The sequence below is a fragment of the Lytechinus variegatus genome, chromosome 1, assembly GCF_018143015.1.
Source record: "Lytechinus variegatus isolate NC3 chromosome 1, Lvar_3.0, whole genome shotgun sequence".
Lineage (NCBI taxonomy): Eukaryota > Metazoa > Echinodermata > Echinoidea > Temnopleuroida > Toxopneustidae > Lytechinus > Lytechinus variegatus.
Genome location: NC_054740.1, coordinates 66,778,151 through 66,792,250, shown reverse-complemented (window position 1 = coordinate 66,792,250; position 14,100 = coordinate 66,778,151). Strand labels below are relative to the sequence as shown.

The window sequence follows — 14,100 nt, the reverse complement described above, 5'->3', positions numbered from 1 at the left end:
AATGATAATCATGAATCACATTATGTTGTCCGGAAGTTATTGGGGATGAAAACACACGCCATCCCTTCCACCTGAAATATTGGGGAGATATATATATATCCCACCCCACCCCCACCAAGACCTAATTTTATTTTGTTATGTTCCTTTTTTAGTAGGCCTATATATTTGCTCTAGGCTTACATGTATCTCAGCTCTGACTGGAAAACATGTGTCAATTTGCAATAAATAAACCGGGAGTGCTACACTACGGGCGGCAAGGGTGAATACCACCATGACTTTGAAAGAAGTGAAGAGGAAAAGGAATGGGAATACAAAAAGAAAGAAAAAGGGAAAGGAGGTAAACCCCACAACTGGGTTAGATTTGGTGGCAGAGCCAGAGCAAGAGTCTACTTTTCAAAAAAATTTAGTAACTCAGAGACACCATTAAACCCGCGCCGCGGATGGAGTTTTGATTTATGATTTGAAATCAAAGAATTTTCATGGAATCTAACACCTCAGAATTTCTCATGAAAGCAGATGACTGCGAAATATTTGGATGGATTTTTGACTATGCTGCATGGATGGCATGGGACGAGTTCCAGCGAAATCATACCGTCGATTCCAGAACAGAAAGGTCATTCATGACGGGTACGTTAAAGCGCGCGGTGTGTCGGGGTGGAGGGAGCTGCCAGGCGCTAAGGAGGAACTCCCGAGTGCCTGAGTTACGGCATCCCACTGCATGCCACGACTGGTGTGAGGTTATACCGGTATCATAACCTTGTCCATTGAGTGGTGTGAGGGTTCTCTGGCCTAGCCAGGCAGGCGCAAGTTCTTCGTAGAGTAATTGTTAGCTTTAAATACCCTCTAAGGAGCCAGGGGCCGATTGCACGAAAGGGTCTTTGCAAGAACCGTCTTTCGTGTCGCCCATTTATTATGATGCACCATTTGAATTTTGAAATGCATTTTAAATAAATGCTAACAATTTATTCATCTGTTGAAAGTAAACAAAACTTCAAAAAGCTTTGTTAATAAAATGATGTGATATGTCACTGATGTATCATGAAATTGTATACAAATTGATTCAAATGCTAGCTAACAAATTTTATTTGTTTATCATACATTTCCAGAAGAAATATCCTGCATACAGCGCATCATAACAATAAGAGATTGGCGACATACATGAAAGATGGTCCTTGGGCTTGGAAAGACCCTTTGTGCAATTGGCCCCAGAGCGTGTGCCTGTGCTGTGGAACATTTACTAACACTGGTTGGGAAAAAATGAAACCGTTAAGTCTTCAGAACGGTCAGAACCCCCTGAAATTCCGCTTTTTCTCTCAGACATGAATGATGAATCCAGCAAGGCGAGGCATAGAAGTCATGATGATTAATTCCTTATTTGTAACATGAACAGAATTGAGGTCACTGAATCTATATTTAGCACTCTCACTCAATCCCTGTAATTGAGATCTATGTCCCGCAGGGGTAAGTGAAAAAATAACTGTCCCATAATCAAGGACAATCTCAATTTCTCAAGACATGATTTGTCGTGGTTTATGAGGATATCCTTGTTTTCTTGAACAATCCCAATTTTTAGCTCATCCGGCCCGAAGGGCCAAATGAGCTTATGCCGTGGCATCTGTGATCCGTCCACAATTTCAAAATACTACTTCTTCGCCATTTTAAGTCCGTTTTCAATTCTGTTTGCTTTATATGATAGCACTAGGTGGGGGATTCAAAACTTCTACACAGAATTTTGAAATTCATTAAATATGCTAATTTATGCACAAAAAAAATGCTTCTTTATTTGTTGAACAATTTTGAATTTTTTGCTTCCATCTGGTAGAGCAGAGCTTCACGAGGTTTACCAAACTTTTACACAGAATTTGAAATTTTGACTGGAACAATTTTATGCTAATTTATGTGAAATTAATTTATGCATATTTTCAAAAATTCACATGAAATGCTTCTTCTTTCTTTGTTGAACGATTTTGATTTTTTTTTCTTCCATCTGGTAGAGCTTCATGAGGTTCACCAAATTTCTACACAGAATTTTGAAATTTTGATTAGAACAATTTGTATGCTTATGTGAAATTAATTTACTCATATTTTTAAAAATTCACATAAAATGCTTCTTCTTTAATTGTTAATAGATTTTTTTCTTCCATCTGGTAGAGCTTCATGAGGTTCACCAAACTTTTACACAGAATTTTGAAATTTTGACTAGAGCAATTTTTATGCTAATTAATGCGAAATTAATTTATTCATATTTTTAAAAATTCACATAAAATGCTTCTTCTTTAATTGTTAACAGATTTTTTTTCTTCCATCTGGTAGAACTTCATGAGGTTTACAAAACTTCTACACAGAATTTTGAAATTTTCAATAGAAAATTATCTATGCTAATTTATGCAAAATTTATTCATAAATCACAGAAAATGCCTCTTCTTTATTTGTTGACCAATTTTGATTTTTTTTCTTCCATCTGGTAGGGCTGCATGAGGTTCACCAAATTTGTACACAAAATTTGGAAATTTTGTCTTGAAAATTATTTATGCTAATTTATGCAATATTATTCATAAATCACACCAAAAAAAATTCATGTTCATTTGTTGATCAATTTCAATTTTGTTTGCTTTATATGATAGCTTGAGGTGGTAATACAAAATTTCAAAACTCACAAAAATTACTTATTCATTTGTTGATTGATTTTGATTATTTTTATTCCATCTGAGAGCTACATGAGATTCACCAAGGTTCTACACAGAGTTCAGAAATTTTGACTAGAAAGTCATTTATGCTTATTTATATGAAATTTATTCATAAATCACATAAAATGCTTCTATGTCATTTCTTCATCAATTTCAATACTCTATCCTCAATTTATGTCACCAATATAATTCACTACAGTGTCAACTGGGCTGAAATTAAAATTGTGTTACATTTCGTTGCGAGATGCCGGATGAGCTCCACATCATTGATGTGGTAGTTGGACCAGCACCTCTACTGATTTATATTTTTTCAAAACAAAATATTTTTTTAATAGACCCAATTATAAAAAAAAAGTATTTTGAGAAGGGGTTTGACTTGCCACTGTTTGCTTTGTTAGCTAATTGAGCTGATTTTAGCGGACCTTCGCATATTTGCGATCAATTATGGTGTTGTCAAGAACATTATGGACATTGATATGATTGTGGATGTAAAGATAATGCACAAGTCCTACATGTAGGTCACATGACCAAGGTTACAGCCAATCGTCATTTATGATGACCCCGTAATGAATTAAATGTTTTATGGTCGCATGAATGGTGTTTCTTTAAAATTATTCCATCAGTTGTTTGCATAGTCAGCACTGCTGTTATTGCTATTGAACCGCGTAATGCAGGCGAGACTGCCAGAGACATTCCACTTGTTTAATTTATTGTCCAGTCTACGAGATAGAGATGTTTAGTTTTACTGTTCGTGTAGACAGGAATAACCGTCGTTTCTGGGGATTTATTCAACAATTTTTGACATTTTACTATCATCCCCATTCACCGATTGTAAAGTGTTAGTGTGAGCTCGCATGTGTTATCACGCCCTCCCTTTTGTCAATTGACTGTCCAGATTTCGATGTAGTTTTTTACATTGAATTTACACTCTAAGAATTTATTAACTACAAGATATCAATTTATAATTTCTAATCAATTAAAAAATGTAAAAGATTTATATTGAAAGGTATGAAAATGGTACTTTACCGATGTTTTCTTGAGAATCACTCCCAAAATGGCAGCCAAAATTACAAATGAAGAGTGCATCGACAACTTACGAATGTGATATCGATATTGATTTCGATATTAATTATAATGGGATCTGCTCCACATGCGAGCTAAACCGCTACGATCACAGGTAGCAGACAACATTCGATATATTGAGACATTAACGATAATGACGTCATTCAAGATGGCAACTTGCAAGAAAAACCGTCAGCTCGGGTGAAAATGTCTTAGATGAATGGTTTCTGGATCATCCAGAGGATTTTTATCAATAACTCCGGTCCAAGGTACACAATCACTTATATTTCCCTGATAATGGAAACCATGAAACTAAAGCTAAAGTTATACGTTGGCTGTTCGTACGGGCCTCCAAGCTCTTCAGTCTATGTATTGGTGAGTGAGCCAACGTAGTTCAGCGGAACAACCCAAATACAGAGACTGAAGCTCTTGGTCTAGGATTCATGGGTGAAAATTGGTTGCTTGAATGAAACAAGGAATCTGGAACTTAATAGTAAGGCCTACAGTTTGAAGTGAATGATCTATTGTAAAATTTTAACAGTGATTTGCGATTGATTACTTTAAAACAATTTCTTGTAAATCCCCTTCAATATTTTTTTGACAGGAGTGATGGAATACACCCCAGGGGTGAACCAAGAAAGGATCCACCATGTTGAGTTTGTCCATCTCCTCTGCCTGTTGGCTGACGGTGAGAAGGTCGACCTGTGTTACACCAGGGGAGATGAAGCCCATCGTACACCCCTGGAGATTGCCTTGGATAACGTCACCAAGCTCGAGGAAAGCCTGAAACAGAAGAGCCCGATGCGGAGCGAAATGGCCGAAATGAGACGACTCATCAAGATTCAGGTGAGAAAACGTTCCCTTTTGTTTTATTCTGCATATGACTTTTGTTGGTGTGAACTGGGTCATTGTTGTTGCCATACATGTGAATCGATACACTTGTGATTCCATACTCCACAGACCACTGCTCCAGTGGATCATAAGTGAGGGGGGAAATTCTCCCTGGTGTAAATTTGGTTAAATAGAAACACACACACAACAAAAAAAGAAAACATTGGTGAAGATTTGCCAAAAATCCATCCAAGAATAACATGGTTTTGGATTTTTGACATTTTTGTAAAATGTGCTAAAGAGCAATTTTTTATCAGCAAAGTCCCAGTCACACTCCCCTCTAAATTTCAAGGCAAGAATTCCTGATTCTGAAATAAAAAATGTATAAAATTGAATTTGAAGCATGTCAAAATTGGGCCCAATAAGGGGAAGAATGATCGTTTTGAGGAGACAAGAACCACATGAGGTTATTCTTCATTTGTATAATTTTTATTCTATGTGTCATTTTGGTTTGTAGACTAGGCTGTTGTTTGGTTTGATTGTGGATGTGTGCAAATACTCAATTTTTTAAGATAATAGATTATTTTTTTCATTGTCAGAGTTTTCAAAGCACAACAATTATTATCCCAGCATTAGTTTGAGCTACATATGCCACTTCATGTACCCAGATACCTCACCTGGGTTGATAGCATTATACTATGGATCAGTTTCTTGCTGAAGAAAATTACACTCTGTCTTACATTTGAAGACATCTGTTTTGAAGTCCTTGAGACTGGGCACTGGGCCACAATGCTCCATTAGTTTAACATGTTTCCTCTGTTCATACAGGCCGTTCTTGCTCTGTTGACGGCTCAGGACACAAGTCTGCTAAGGATATTCTAGCCAAAGCAGGTTAAACGATCAGTTTCTTGTTGAAGGATTACACTTTGTCTTACATTTGAACCCATGATCTCTGTTTTAAAGTCCAGAGACTAATCCACTGGGCCACAATGCTCCATTAGATTTGTTAACAATGTATCAACATGTTTCCTCTGTTCATACAGGCCGTTCTTGCTCTGTTGAGGGCTCGGGATACACAGTCTGCCAAGGATCTTCTGTTAGCATTGTGGCCAAAGCAAATTAAACGATCAGCAGAAGACAAGGTAAATAAAAGCAAAAAAACAAAAACAAAATATGATGTGCTGGACACCGTTCTCATTATACTTTCGAAAACTAGTTTATTGGAAACTGGTTCAGGAAATAAGTTTAGAAGATCGCTTTGCTAGCGTTCCCATTTGATCACCCGAAAATGGTTTTCAAAACCACTTAACGAAAAACCATCTTGTTGCCATGGGAACACTCAGTGGGGTGACATGTTTCGCGCGAAATTTGAAACCACAGCATCGGCATACAGTGTGTGGAATAGCACACTCGAAATGTGCGAGGATCGCTTCCTGTTGTGTCCACACTAAATTCAGTTTAACGAGACAAAGCAATCTTCAAAACTCCATCGCAAGGTGGTTTTCTGAACCGGTTTGGAAGATCACTTCCAAGACCTCTTTGACCGTTCTCATTACTCATTAAACAAGTTTCCAGTATTAAAACTAGTTTTAGGACAGTAGTTAGAACGGTGCCTATGTATCCTAGCAGTCAGGAAAGACTTTCACATGTACATTTGGGCAATTTTTAAATTGGCATTGGTCATAGATTGCAAACATTTATTACTGATAAGTTCAGTTTTTGGGACACAGGGCCCTCCACTCCTGTATGTATACAGGGGAAAATTCATCATCATAATTTTATTCAGTCAGCATTTTGACTCATGAATTTAATCACTGCTCTTTCTATACAGGAGGTTGTGACTACTCTGAATGCCATGATAGAAGGCAAGAAGAACAAGGCATTTGATGCGGCACACAGCCATCCGAAGTTCTGCCAGTCGCTGATACCCATCCTGAAGCAGGTCCATGACCAGTTCAAGAGGCCGTTCCTCATCGAGGTCAGTTCAGGTTTTCTCTTCTGCGTGTTGTAATAAGGACCCAATCTGATTTTTTGCTCATTATTGCTAAATTTAATGCAGCAAATGTCAAAATCCTAGTAATTTCTAGTGAGTGGGCTGTATGTGCGCATAGCCATAGAACTTGCACTGTAACTGCATTGGCGATGTTGAATTAGGGTTTCATTAAGCTGGAGCTCTTCGCCTTTACAACATTTAATTTTCGCAGTATACAAAATGGATTTCATGTTGATACTGTTCTTTGGTTTACTTGTGAAAAATATCAGGTGAGACATTTTTGTCTCCGATTTTCCGACGGCGGCAGCGTCAACATCAAATCTAAACCCAAGCTTAAGTTTTTGAAATAATATCATAACTTAGAAAGTATTTGGACCTAGTTCATGAAACTTGGACATAAGGGTAATCAAGTATTACGGAACAATTTGCCTTGGTTTCAGGCCACATGACCAAGATCAAAAGTCATTTAGGGCCAATGAACTTTGGCCATGTTGGGGGTAGTTTTTGAATTGCCATCGTAACTTTGAAAGTTTATGGATATAGTTTATGGATATAGTTTATGAAATGTGGACATAGGGGTATTCCGGTATCATTGCTCATCTTGGACAAGTCGTAGGTCACTTGATCAAGATCAAATGTCATTTAGGGTCAATGAATGTACATGTAGTAGCATATTATATGAGTGGTGTTTTAGGGGGAATAATTATATCATAGTCATTTCCAAAGTCAGCACTGCTGCTATATTGAATCGCATAATGCAGGCGAGACTGCCAGAGGTGCTCCACTTGTTCCACTTGACGACAAGTAGTGTGAATTCTCATTATTGCAGTTCACTGTAATAGGATGTTTACATGTACATCAAAGCTTTGCCATAAAAAAAGTTTGCTGGGCATTTGTGGTGATTTCCAGGTAATCTATTATGTTGACCATATAGCAGGTTCAAGATTAAGTACTGTAGGTGACAAAAAGTAATATTGAGAAAGGGTGTCCTTAGTTAGAACCAATCTGATGCACCAGTCGTGTAATTCTTATTCCCTTAGAGGATGTTAAGTCTTTTGATTTCCGTTTGAGTGCTCTGAAATTGAAAGAATTTTCTCTGCAGGTTAAAGCGAGAAAATTTATCAAGAGTGACATTCCATGCTATGAAGTGAACATGTACATTGTATATGGTTAAAGGTCAGCTCCCTTGAGAGGAAAACTCCCCTGGTGACTTCATCAAATGAGCTGTTGTTTGGGTAAAAGCTTTCTCCTGGGAGATTTTTCCCCTTGCCAGTGAGCTCTCCTCTCCAAGTGGTGTGCTTTAGGGTGCAATAAAGGAAGATGAAATCCTGCAAACCAGTTGTGAATACAAAAAAGAAAAATAAAGAAAAAACAAATCAATGAAAATTTGAGAATAAAAAATGAATGAATGAGCTTCAGATCACCAACACTTACACCGAACATGAAATCATGATTTTTCCAATCTCTGGGGGTGTGAGTGGTTGGTGAATCAGGAAATTACATGTAAATCATCAACACCAGCTTCAGCAGACAGCATCCAACACCAGCATTCAACACAAACTGCCAGAAATATGTCATATTTTTCAAGGTCAATCCCAACACCAGCCTGATTTCAAGTATGGTGTTGGTGTTGTCACATCACCAACACCAGATTTAATTCTGTACTTCAAATTACCCATTGTTCATGTGGGAATCGTAAATGGAGGAGTTATCCCATACTTGCAAACTGTCCCTCTATATATTTTTTTCACCTTCTCTGTTTTGGTGTCCCTTTTTATGTGAACATTTGCCCATACATGAAGGCTTGTTCTTTATTATGAGGTTGTCCTTTGTCCCTGTTACATGTACGTGTGGACTTACAATATTGGCAGGTAGGTTGTCCATGTGATTTTAAGATTCCCTTGTGGATGAACTTTCACCTTTACTGTTCATGGATTTCTTTATAGGTAATTGCCAAGAAGAAGGACATCCAGACGGCAAAGCCAGCTACCGTCATCCCTCATAGTCAATTAAAGAAGGCATGTGGACCCAAAATGTGGAAAAAAGTCCTTGAGGCATCAGAGAAAATGGTACTCGTATCACTTTCTCTCCCTCTCTACTAACAGTATAGGGGTGTTGGAGATAAATGCCAGTTGTGGTGACGATTTCAAAATGAGTTCTTACGGAATCCACTAAAATGACCACTTAAGTTTTTGTATGTATGAATTAAAAAGTATGTGTCAAAAGATTGGCAGACAAATATTAATAATATATCAGGTTAGCCAACTTCACTTAAAAAGATATAAAAAGATCAGCAATGATATAAATCATTTTTGCAATTTTTAAGTGGTTACTTCAGCTTTAACTTCATATTTCAATAAATATAAGTTATTTCTTTGTCAAACAAAAAAGTGAAAAAGAAGAGAAAAAAGGGACAGAAAAATGAGACAAAAAAGGAGAAATAGTAATAAAGAATAGAGGACATTATTTATTGATTTTTAAAAACCGATTACGATTATGGTCCATTACGATCGGTTATGATTTCATGCATGTTATAGAGCATATCCGGGGATGGGGAAAAGGGTGTGGTTAATCTACCAGAAAATATAAGGAATAATATTCCACATGATAGTTTACCAAAATAGCAAAATTAAAACAGTCGTTACTCCCTTATGATACTGGTCCAAGAGCCTCTTTATTCGACTTTTTATTCAATATTGTAAGTTTGATCACAAATTTTGAAGATAAGAAAAAAAATTACTGTTAATGTTATTTTTTTCATATTTTGTTTTTCTTATAAGTTGGTGAAGATTTGAAGATAAAGGAAAAATTCCTGTCAATAATGTTCTTTCATATTTTGTTCTTATTTTAAATTTTCATAGGTGGAAGAAGGCAAGGCCTCCAGTTCAAGCTCATCTCCGAGAAGTACTCCAAGTAAGATGTTCAAAATTCAAGTTTTGCGGGCTGCCAACTATTAAGAAAAATTCACAATTTCATAGCAAACTATGTTATGTTGGTACGTGTGCACCAAATAATTGTGCACTTAAATTGGTCCTAATTTCATTTTATTACTCTTTGAGTGAGATTGTGTTATGGGAAGCCAGCAAGAAATGAACCTCATATTTGTCTCACCTGCATAGCAGAGTGAGACTATAGGCGCTGCTTTTCTGGCGGCGGCGCCGTCAACATCATATCTTAACCAAAGGTTAAGTTATTGAAATGACAGCATAACTTAAAAATTATATATATATATATTGTATAGTTTTAACATATGAAATCCCAACATTTGACAACCTTCGCATCAACGAAATGATTTTGCGTCTTGGTAATTTTTTTTAGGACGTGGTCTAAAGTTGCCGGCTTCATCAACTTCAGAAGAAGAGCCTAGTCCTGCGAAAAGGTGAGAAATTAACATTTTTAATTGGCAAGTCCTCTCCAAGATAAATTGGTTTGGATATGAATCAAATGATAGTAGACCCAAAGGTCAGTCTTTACTGATTTTCCCTTATGGGCAATGAAATGTGAACGTCAGACCCCCTAACACAAGACTTTCCGTGAAGGAATTGTCTTGTTCTTGTTCTTATGAAAAGTTATAATGCTCTCAAATTATCAAGACTAGAGCAGTTCATGAATTGAAGTAAGTACGGAGAAACAAGGTTGACTATTTCATGGAATTCTGAAACTGTCTAAATAAGGACAAAAAGAACACCAACAAAAAGTAGGCTGAAATGCCCACCCCCCCCCCCCCCCCGAACATTTCAAGGCAAATGATTGTAATTGCAGTAAAAAACTGATTTCATGTCTGTAAAACCAAGATCAATTTTCACAATCCCATTTTAGACCAAGATCTGGGACAGTTGCACTAATGGAACTGTAGGAAATCATGAAATATCAAGCTGAAAAAAAATCACCTGAAGATCAGTAGATCACCAACATGGATAAACACTTGTGGGACATTGTATTATCATTGCTTGGAAAAATGGCACGACATTTGACTGGCATGCCATGCTCAAATATATTCAGCAATTTCATAATTTCTTCATGAATCCTTTGGTACACACATTTTTTGTATTTATTTATGCAATGGTGCTCAAAGGTGAACCCCACCAAAAAAGTGAACATTTAAAGTGTTCAAGTTCTGCCATGTTTTAAATGAAGAGTTTGATGGCAAAAGGGGTTAGGTCCACTCCAAGAAAATCATTTGTTTAACTCTCCCATACATGTATTGCAATATTCATATGCAAAACTTAATTTTCCTGATACAATACCATGTGAACATATGATTATATAACATATAATTATAATAGTGTCCTTTGGCAAGGCGTTAATCCACACTTTGTCACTCTCGACCCAGGTGCTAAATGGGTACCCGTTAGGATGCGAAAGATATTGTATGTTCGATTTTGCCAGCGCCATAATGAGGCTGCAAGGAATGCTCTCCAGGGAGTGGAAATTGTGCAATTTCGTGCGGGATTGAAATGAATCCAATGTCCGGGGAAATATGCTGTAACGCGCTTTGAGCCATTCTGGGAAAAACGCTTTATAAAAATTGGCTATTATTATTATTATTTTATTATTACCTTGCTCCAGGGGAAGAAGCATCCGATCGCTGAGGTATGGACAGAGTTCCAAGATTGCCAAGAAGTCGTCGGATCCTGAAAAGAATCCAGAGAAAGTTGAGTGGGACAGCATCATTGACAGTGATGAGGAAGGTGAACTGAAAACGAGGATAAATGGTAAAAAGTTTGTTCTATTTCTTATTCTACATTTATGGTTATTCTTCTGTGAAGGTAGAATGGGAAAACATAATGGACAGTGATAGTGACTGAACTAAAACATGAGAAATAAGAACTGAAAATATTGGATTTGTTCTTCAAGTAAAATGAATGTGAAATTTAGAAGCTCGTATTCTGAACTCCACGTTAACTTACATGAAGATATAAATCTATGGTTTAACTATGGATAGCCAATCTATCCATCAATCACAAAGAGATTGTGTTTGTTTAACCACTAGACATTATATATGAATGATATTTGCGATGCCTTTCTTTTCCATTAAAATCATCTGAAAGGAGTGAAGTTGATATCAGAAAAAAAATGGTTACTGCAGAATTTTTATGTCTTTGGCTTTCCATAATTTAAACTCATATTGATTTTAAACAAGAGAAATCACAATGCAGGCTATTGGATTACATTGAGAAACAACATGTATCAAGAATAACGATGTACAACTTAACATAAAATGGGGATAAAAAAAGATGAATTTATATGAAGGGTACTGATTTTTTCAAATGCACTATGAAAATGTTATGACCTCTGACAAAGTTTCAAGTTGTCATGTCTGCATTTTGAGGGTTTCTGTTGGTGAGGCATCTTTTGTACACATATGTATGGAAATCAAGAGATTCAATTCTGTAATTTATACATAATATTAAATCAGGAGGATAATATGATAATCTACAGTGTATTGAAATCATATTAATCTTTGTACTACTCTTCAGATTCTCTTTCATTATAATTTGTATTTTTTTCTATCAGGTGACAAATCAATCAACACTCCTGTGATAAATGCCACCCTTGGAGAAATCCCAGGTAATATTCCACATCGAAAGCATCACAAGAACCCTACACCAACAAAGAGGAGGCCCTGGTCTTCGGAAGAAGAGGAGGAACTGAAGCTTGGCATCAACCGCTTCGGGGTCGGCAAGTGGGCGGAAATCAACGAGGCTTATAGTTTCAACAACAGGACAAACGTGCAGCTGAAGGACAAGTACAGGACAATGGTGAAACAAGGCCTTATTTAGACAGATATGAATTGGACTATGATAAACTCAGGCCTCAGCGTCAACTTGTCGTCTGGCGAGATGACTGCATGATGAATACAGGACAATGGTGATTCAATGTCTCCCTAGATCAGCAACTAGTCGCCTGGCTAGTTTGTGAGACAGCAAGATAAGTCGAGGAAGAAGATAAACAAGGCCTCCGCAGCGACTTGCCATCTTGCTTCTTTGTTAGACAGCAAGATAAATCAAGAAGAATGGTAAACCTAGGCCTCTGCAGTAATTTATCATCTTGCTTGTTTGTTAGACCGCAAGATAAGTCAAGAAAAATGATAACCAAGGCCTCCGCCACAACTTGTGATCTTGCTTCTTTGTTAGACTGCAAGATAAATCAAGTACAATGGTAACCCTAGCCTCTGCAGCAACTTGTCGTCTTGCTTGTTGGTAGACAGCAAGATAAATCGAGGACGATGGGAAATTGAGGCCTCCGCAGCAACTACATGTAGTTATCTTGCTTATTTGTTAAGCAGCAAGATAAGTAAAGGAAGAAGATAACCAAGGTCTCCGCAGGAACTAAAAATCATCTGGCTTGTTTGTTAGACAGCAAGTCAAGTACAGTGATATACCAAAGCCTCCACAGCCACTAGTTGTCTTGTTTTTTTATTACATAGCAAGATAAGTCAAGTACAGTGATATATTAAAGCCTCCACAGCAACTAGTCGTCTTGCTTGTTTTTTAGACCGCAAGATAAGTCGAGGAATTCAATTTCAATTCAATTCAATTCATTTATTTTCTCTTTCAATCTTTTTACATTTACAATGATAGTTCAATAGACATATTTACAAAATATAATATATAAATCATTTCTATAATACAATAATGCTATGAAATCGAAAGAGAAGGAGACCAACTAAAAAGCAGAGCTTGTAGGGTGGAGGCCCCCTTTCATAAGTACATTTTATGAATAAAAATATGATAAAATAAAGAAATAAACAATACATAATACAATGAATAGAAAATTAACAAAAATAAAAATTAATAAAAATAAAAATTAATGAATCAGTAGGGGAAGGCGGGGTAAGTTGTGACAGTTTTTGCTTTTTGCATGTTAGAATTGATATGATTAATAATCTTGTCGAAATAAGTACCTTGCCTTGAAATTTCATTCTTCTGAAATATTTTCCACCTATATATAACTTTCTACCCCAACACTGAAAGTCATCGTGACCTTTGAAAAAACCGATGTCAAATGGCTCAACTTGCCCCATATATGGGGTAAGTTTGAGCCACCTTCTGGGGTAATTTGAGCCACAAAAACTATGTACAAAATGTATGGGGGAGAACCAGCATGTCAATTTTTTGTTTAAAGTCTTTTCACTTGCTAATTCTCTATAAATACTAACATCCTTTAAAAGGAAAAGAGCAGTCATGTCAATTTGCTCCTTTGAGCCTGCATTTAAATCGACTTTTATGGTTTGTTTGTTTTTTAAGATACATTACCATAGGAATTACCATGGCTCAACTTACCCCATGCTGTTTGGCTCAACTTACCCCAGTCCGAACTTAGTGCGATAATTTTGTATCGACACATTTATTATGCATCCATCATATAAAAGACTATGACAAGAATGAAGATCCATACCTGGACTAATAATGTTGTTATCATGTCTTTATTATATTCAAAGACGTGTGTGTTTATAAAGCACTTATCTATTTCACACTCTTTTTTACTTTTTTGGCTGAAATTCACATTTTCCCCTCTAAAAAA

At 36.6% G+C, this 14,100-nt stretch overlaps 1 protein-coding gene across 2 annotated transcripts; it reads left to right on the top strand.

Annotated features, from left to right (window-relative positions):
* The first annotated feature begins 479 nt into the window (after positions 1-479).
* Positions 480-12,519, top strand: LOC121420339 (telomeric repeat-binding factor 2-like). Of its 2 annotated transcripts, none has more exons than XM_041614934.1 (9): positions 480-627; positions 4,354-4,595; positions 5,624-5,722; positions 6,412-6,558; positions 8,520-8,642; positions 9,435-9,486; positions 9,892-9,952; positions 11,143-11,288; positions 12,091-12,519. In XM_041614934.1, exons 1-9 carry the CDS (start codon positions 480-482, stop codon positions 12,354-12,356), a joined length of 1,284 nt encoding a protein of 427 aa, XP_041470868.1. In that variant the 3' UTR covers positions 12,357-12,519. The 2 variants fall into 2 exon arrangements, with proteins under 2 accessions (XP_041470868.1, XP_041470874.1); XM_041614940.1 differs by having other exon boundaries at positions 508-627; positions 8,520-8,591.
* Positions 12,520-14,100: the final 1,581 nt, after the last annotated feature.

Coding starts and splice junctions, on each gene's coding strand:
- LOC121420339 (XM_041614934.1), top strand. CDS start 480: ATGGAATCTAACACCTCAGAATTTCTCATGAAAGCAGATGACTGCGAA. Junction 628..4,353: donor AGAAAGGTCATTCATGACGG/GTACGTTAAAGC, acceptor TTTTTTTGACAG/GAGTGATGGAATACACCCCA. Junction 6,559..8,519: donor AGAGGCCGTTCCTCATCGAG/GTCAGTTCAGGT, acceptor ATTTCTTTATAG/GTAATTGCCAAGAAGAAGGA.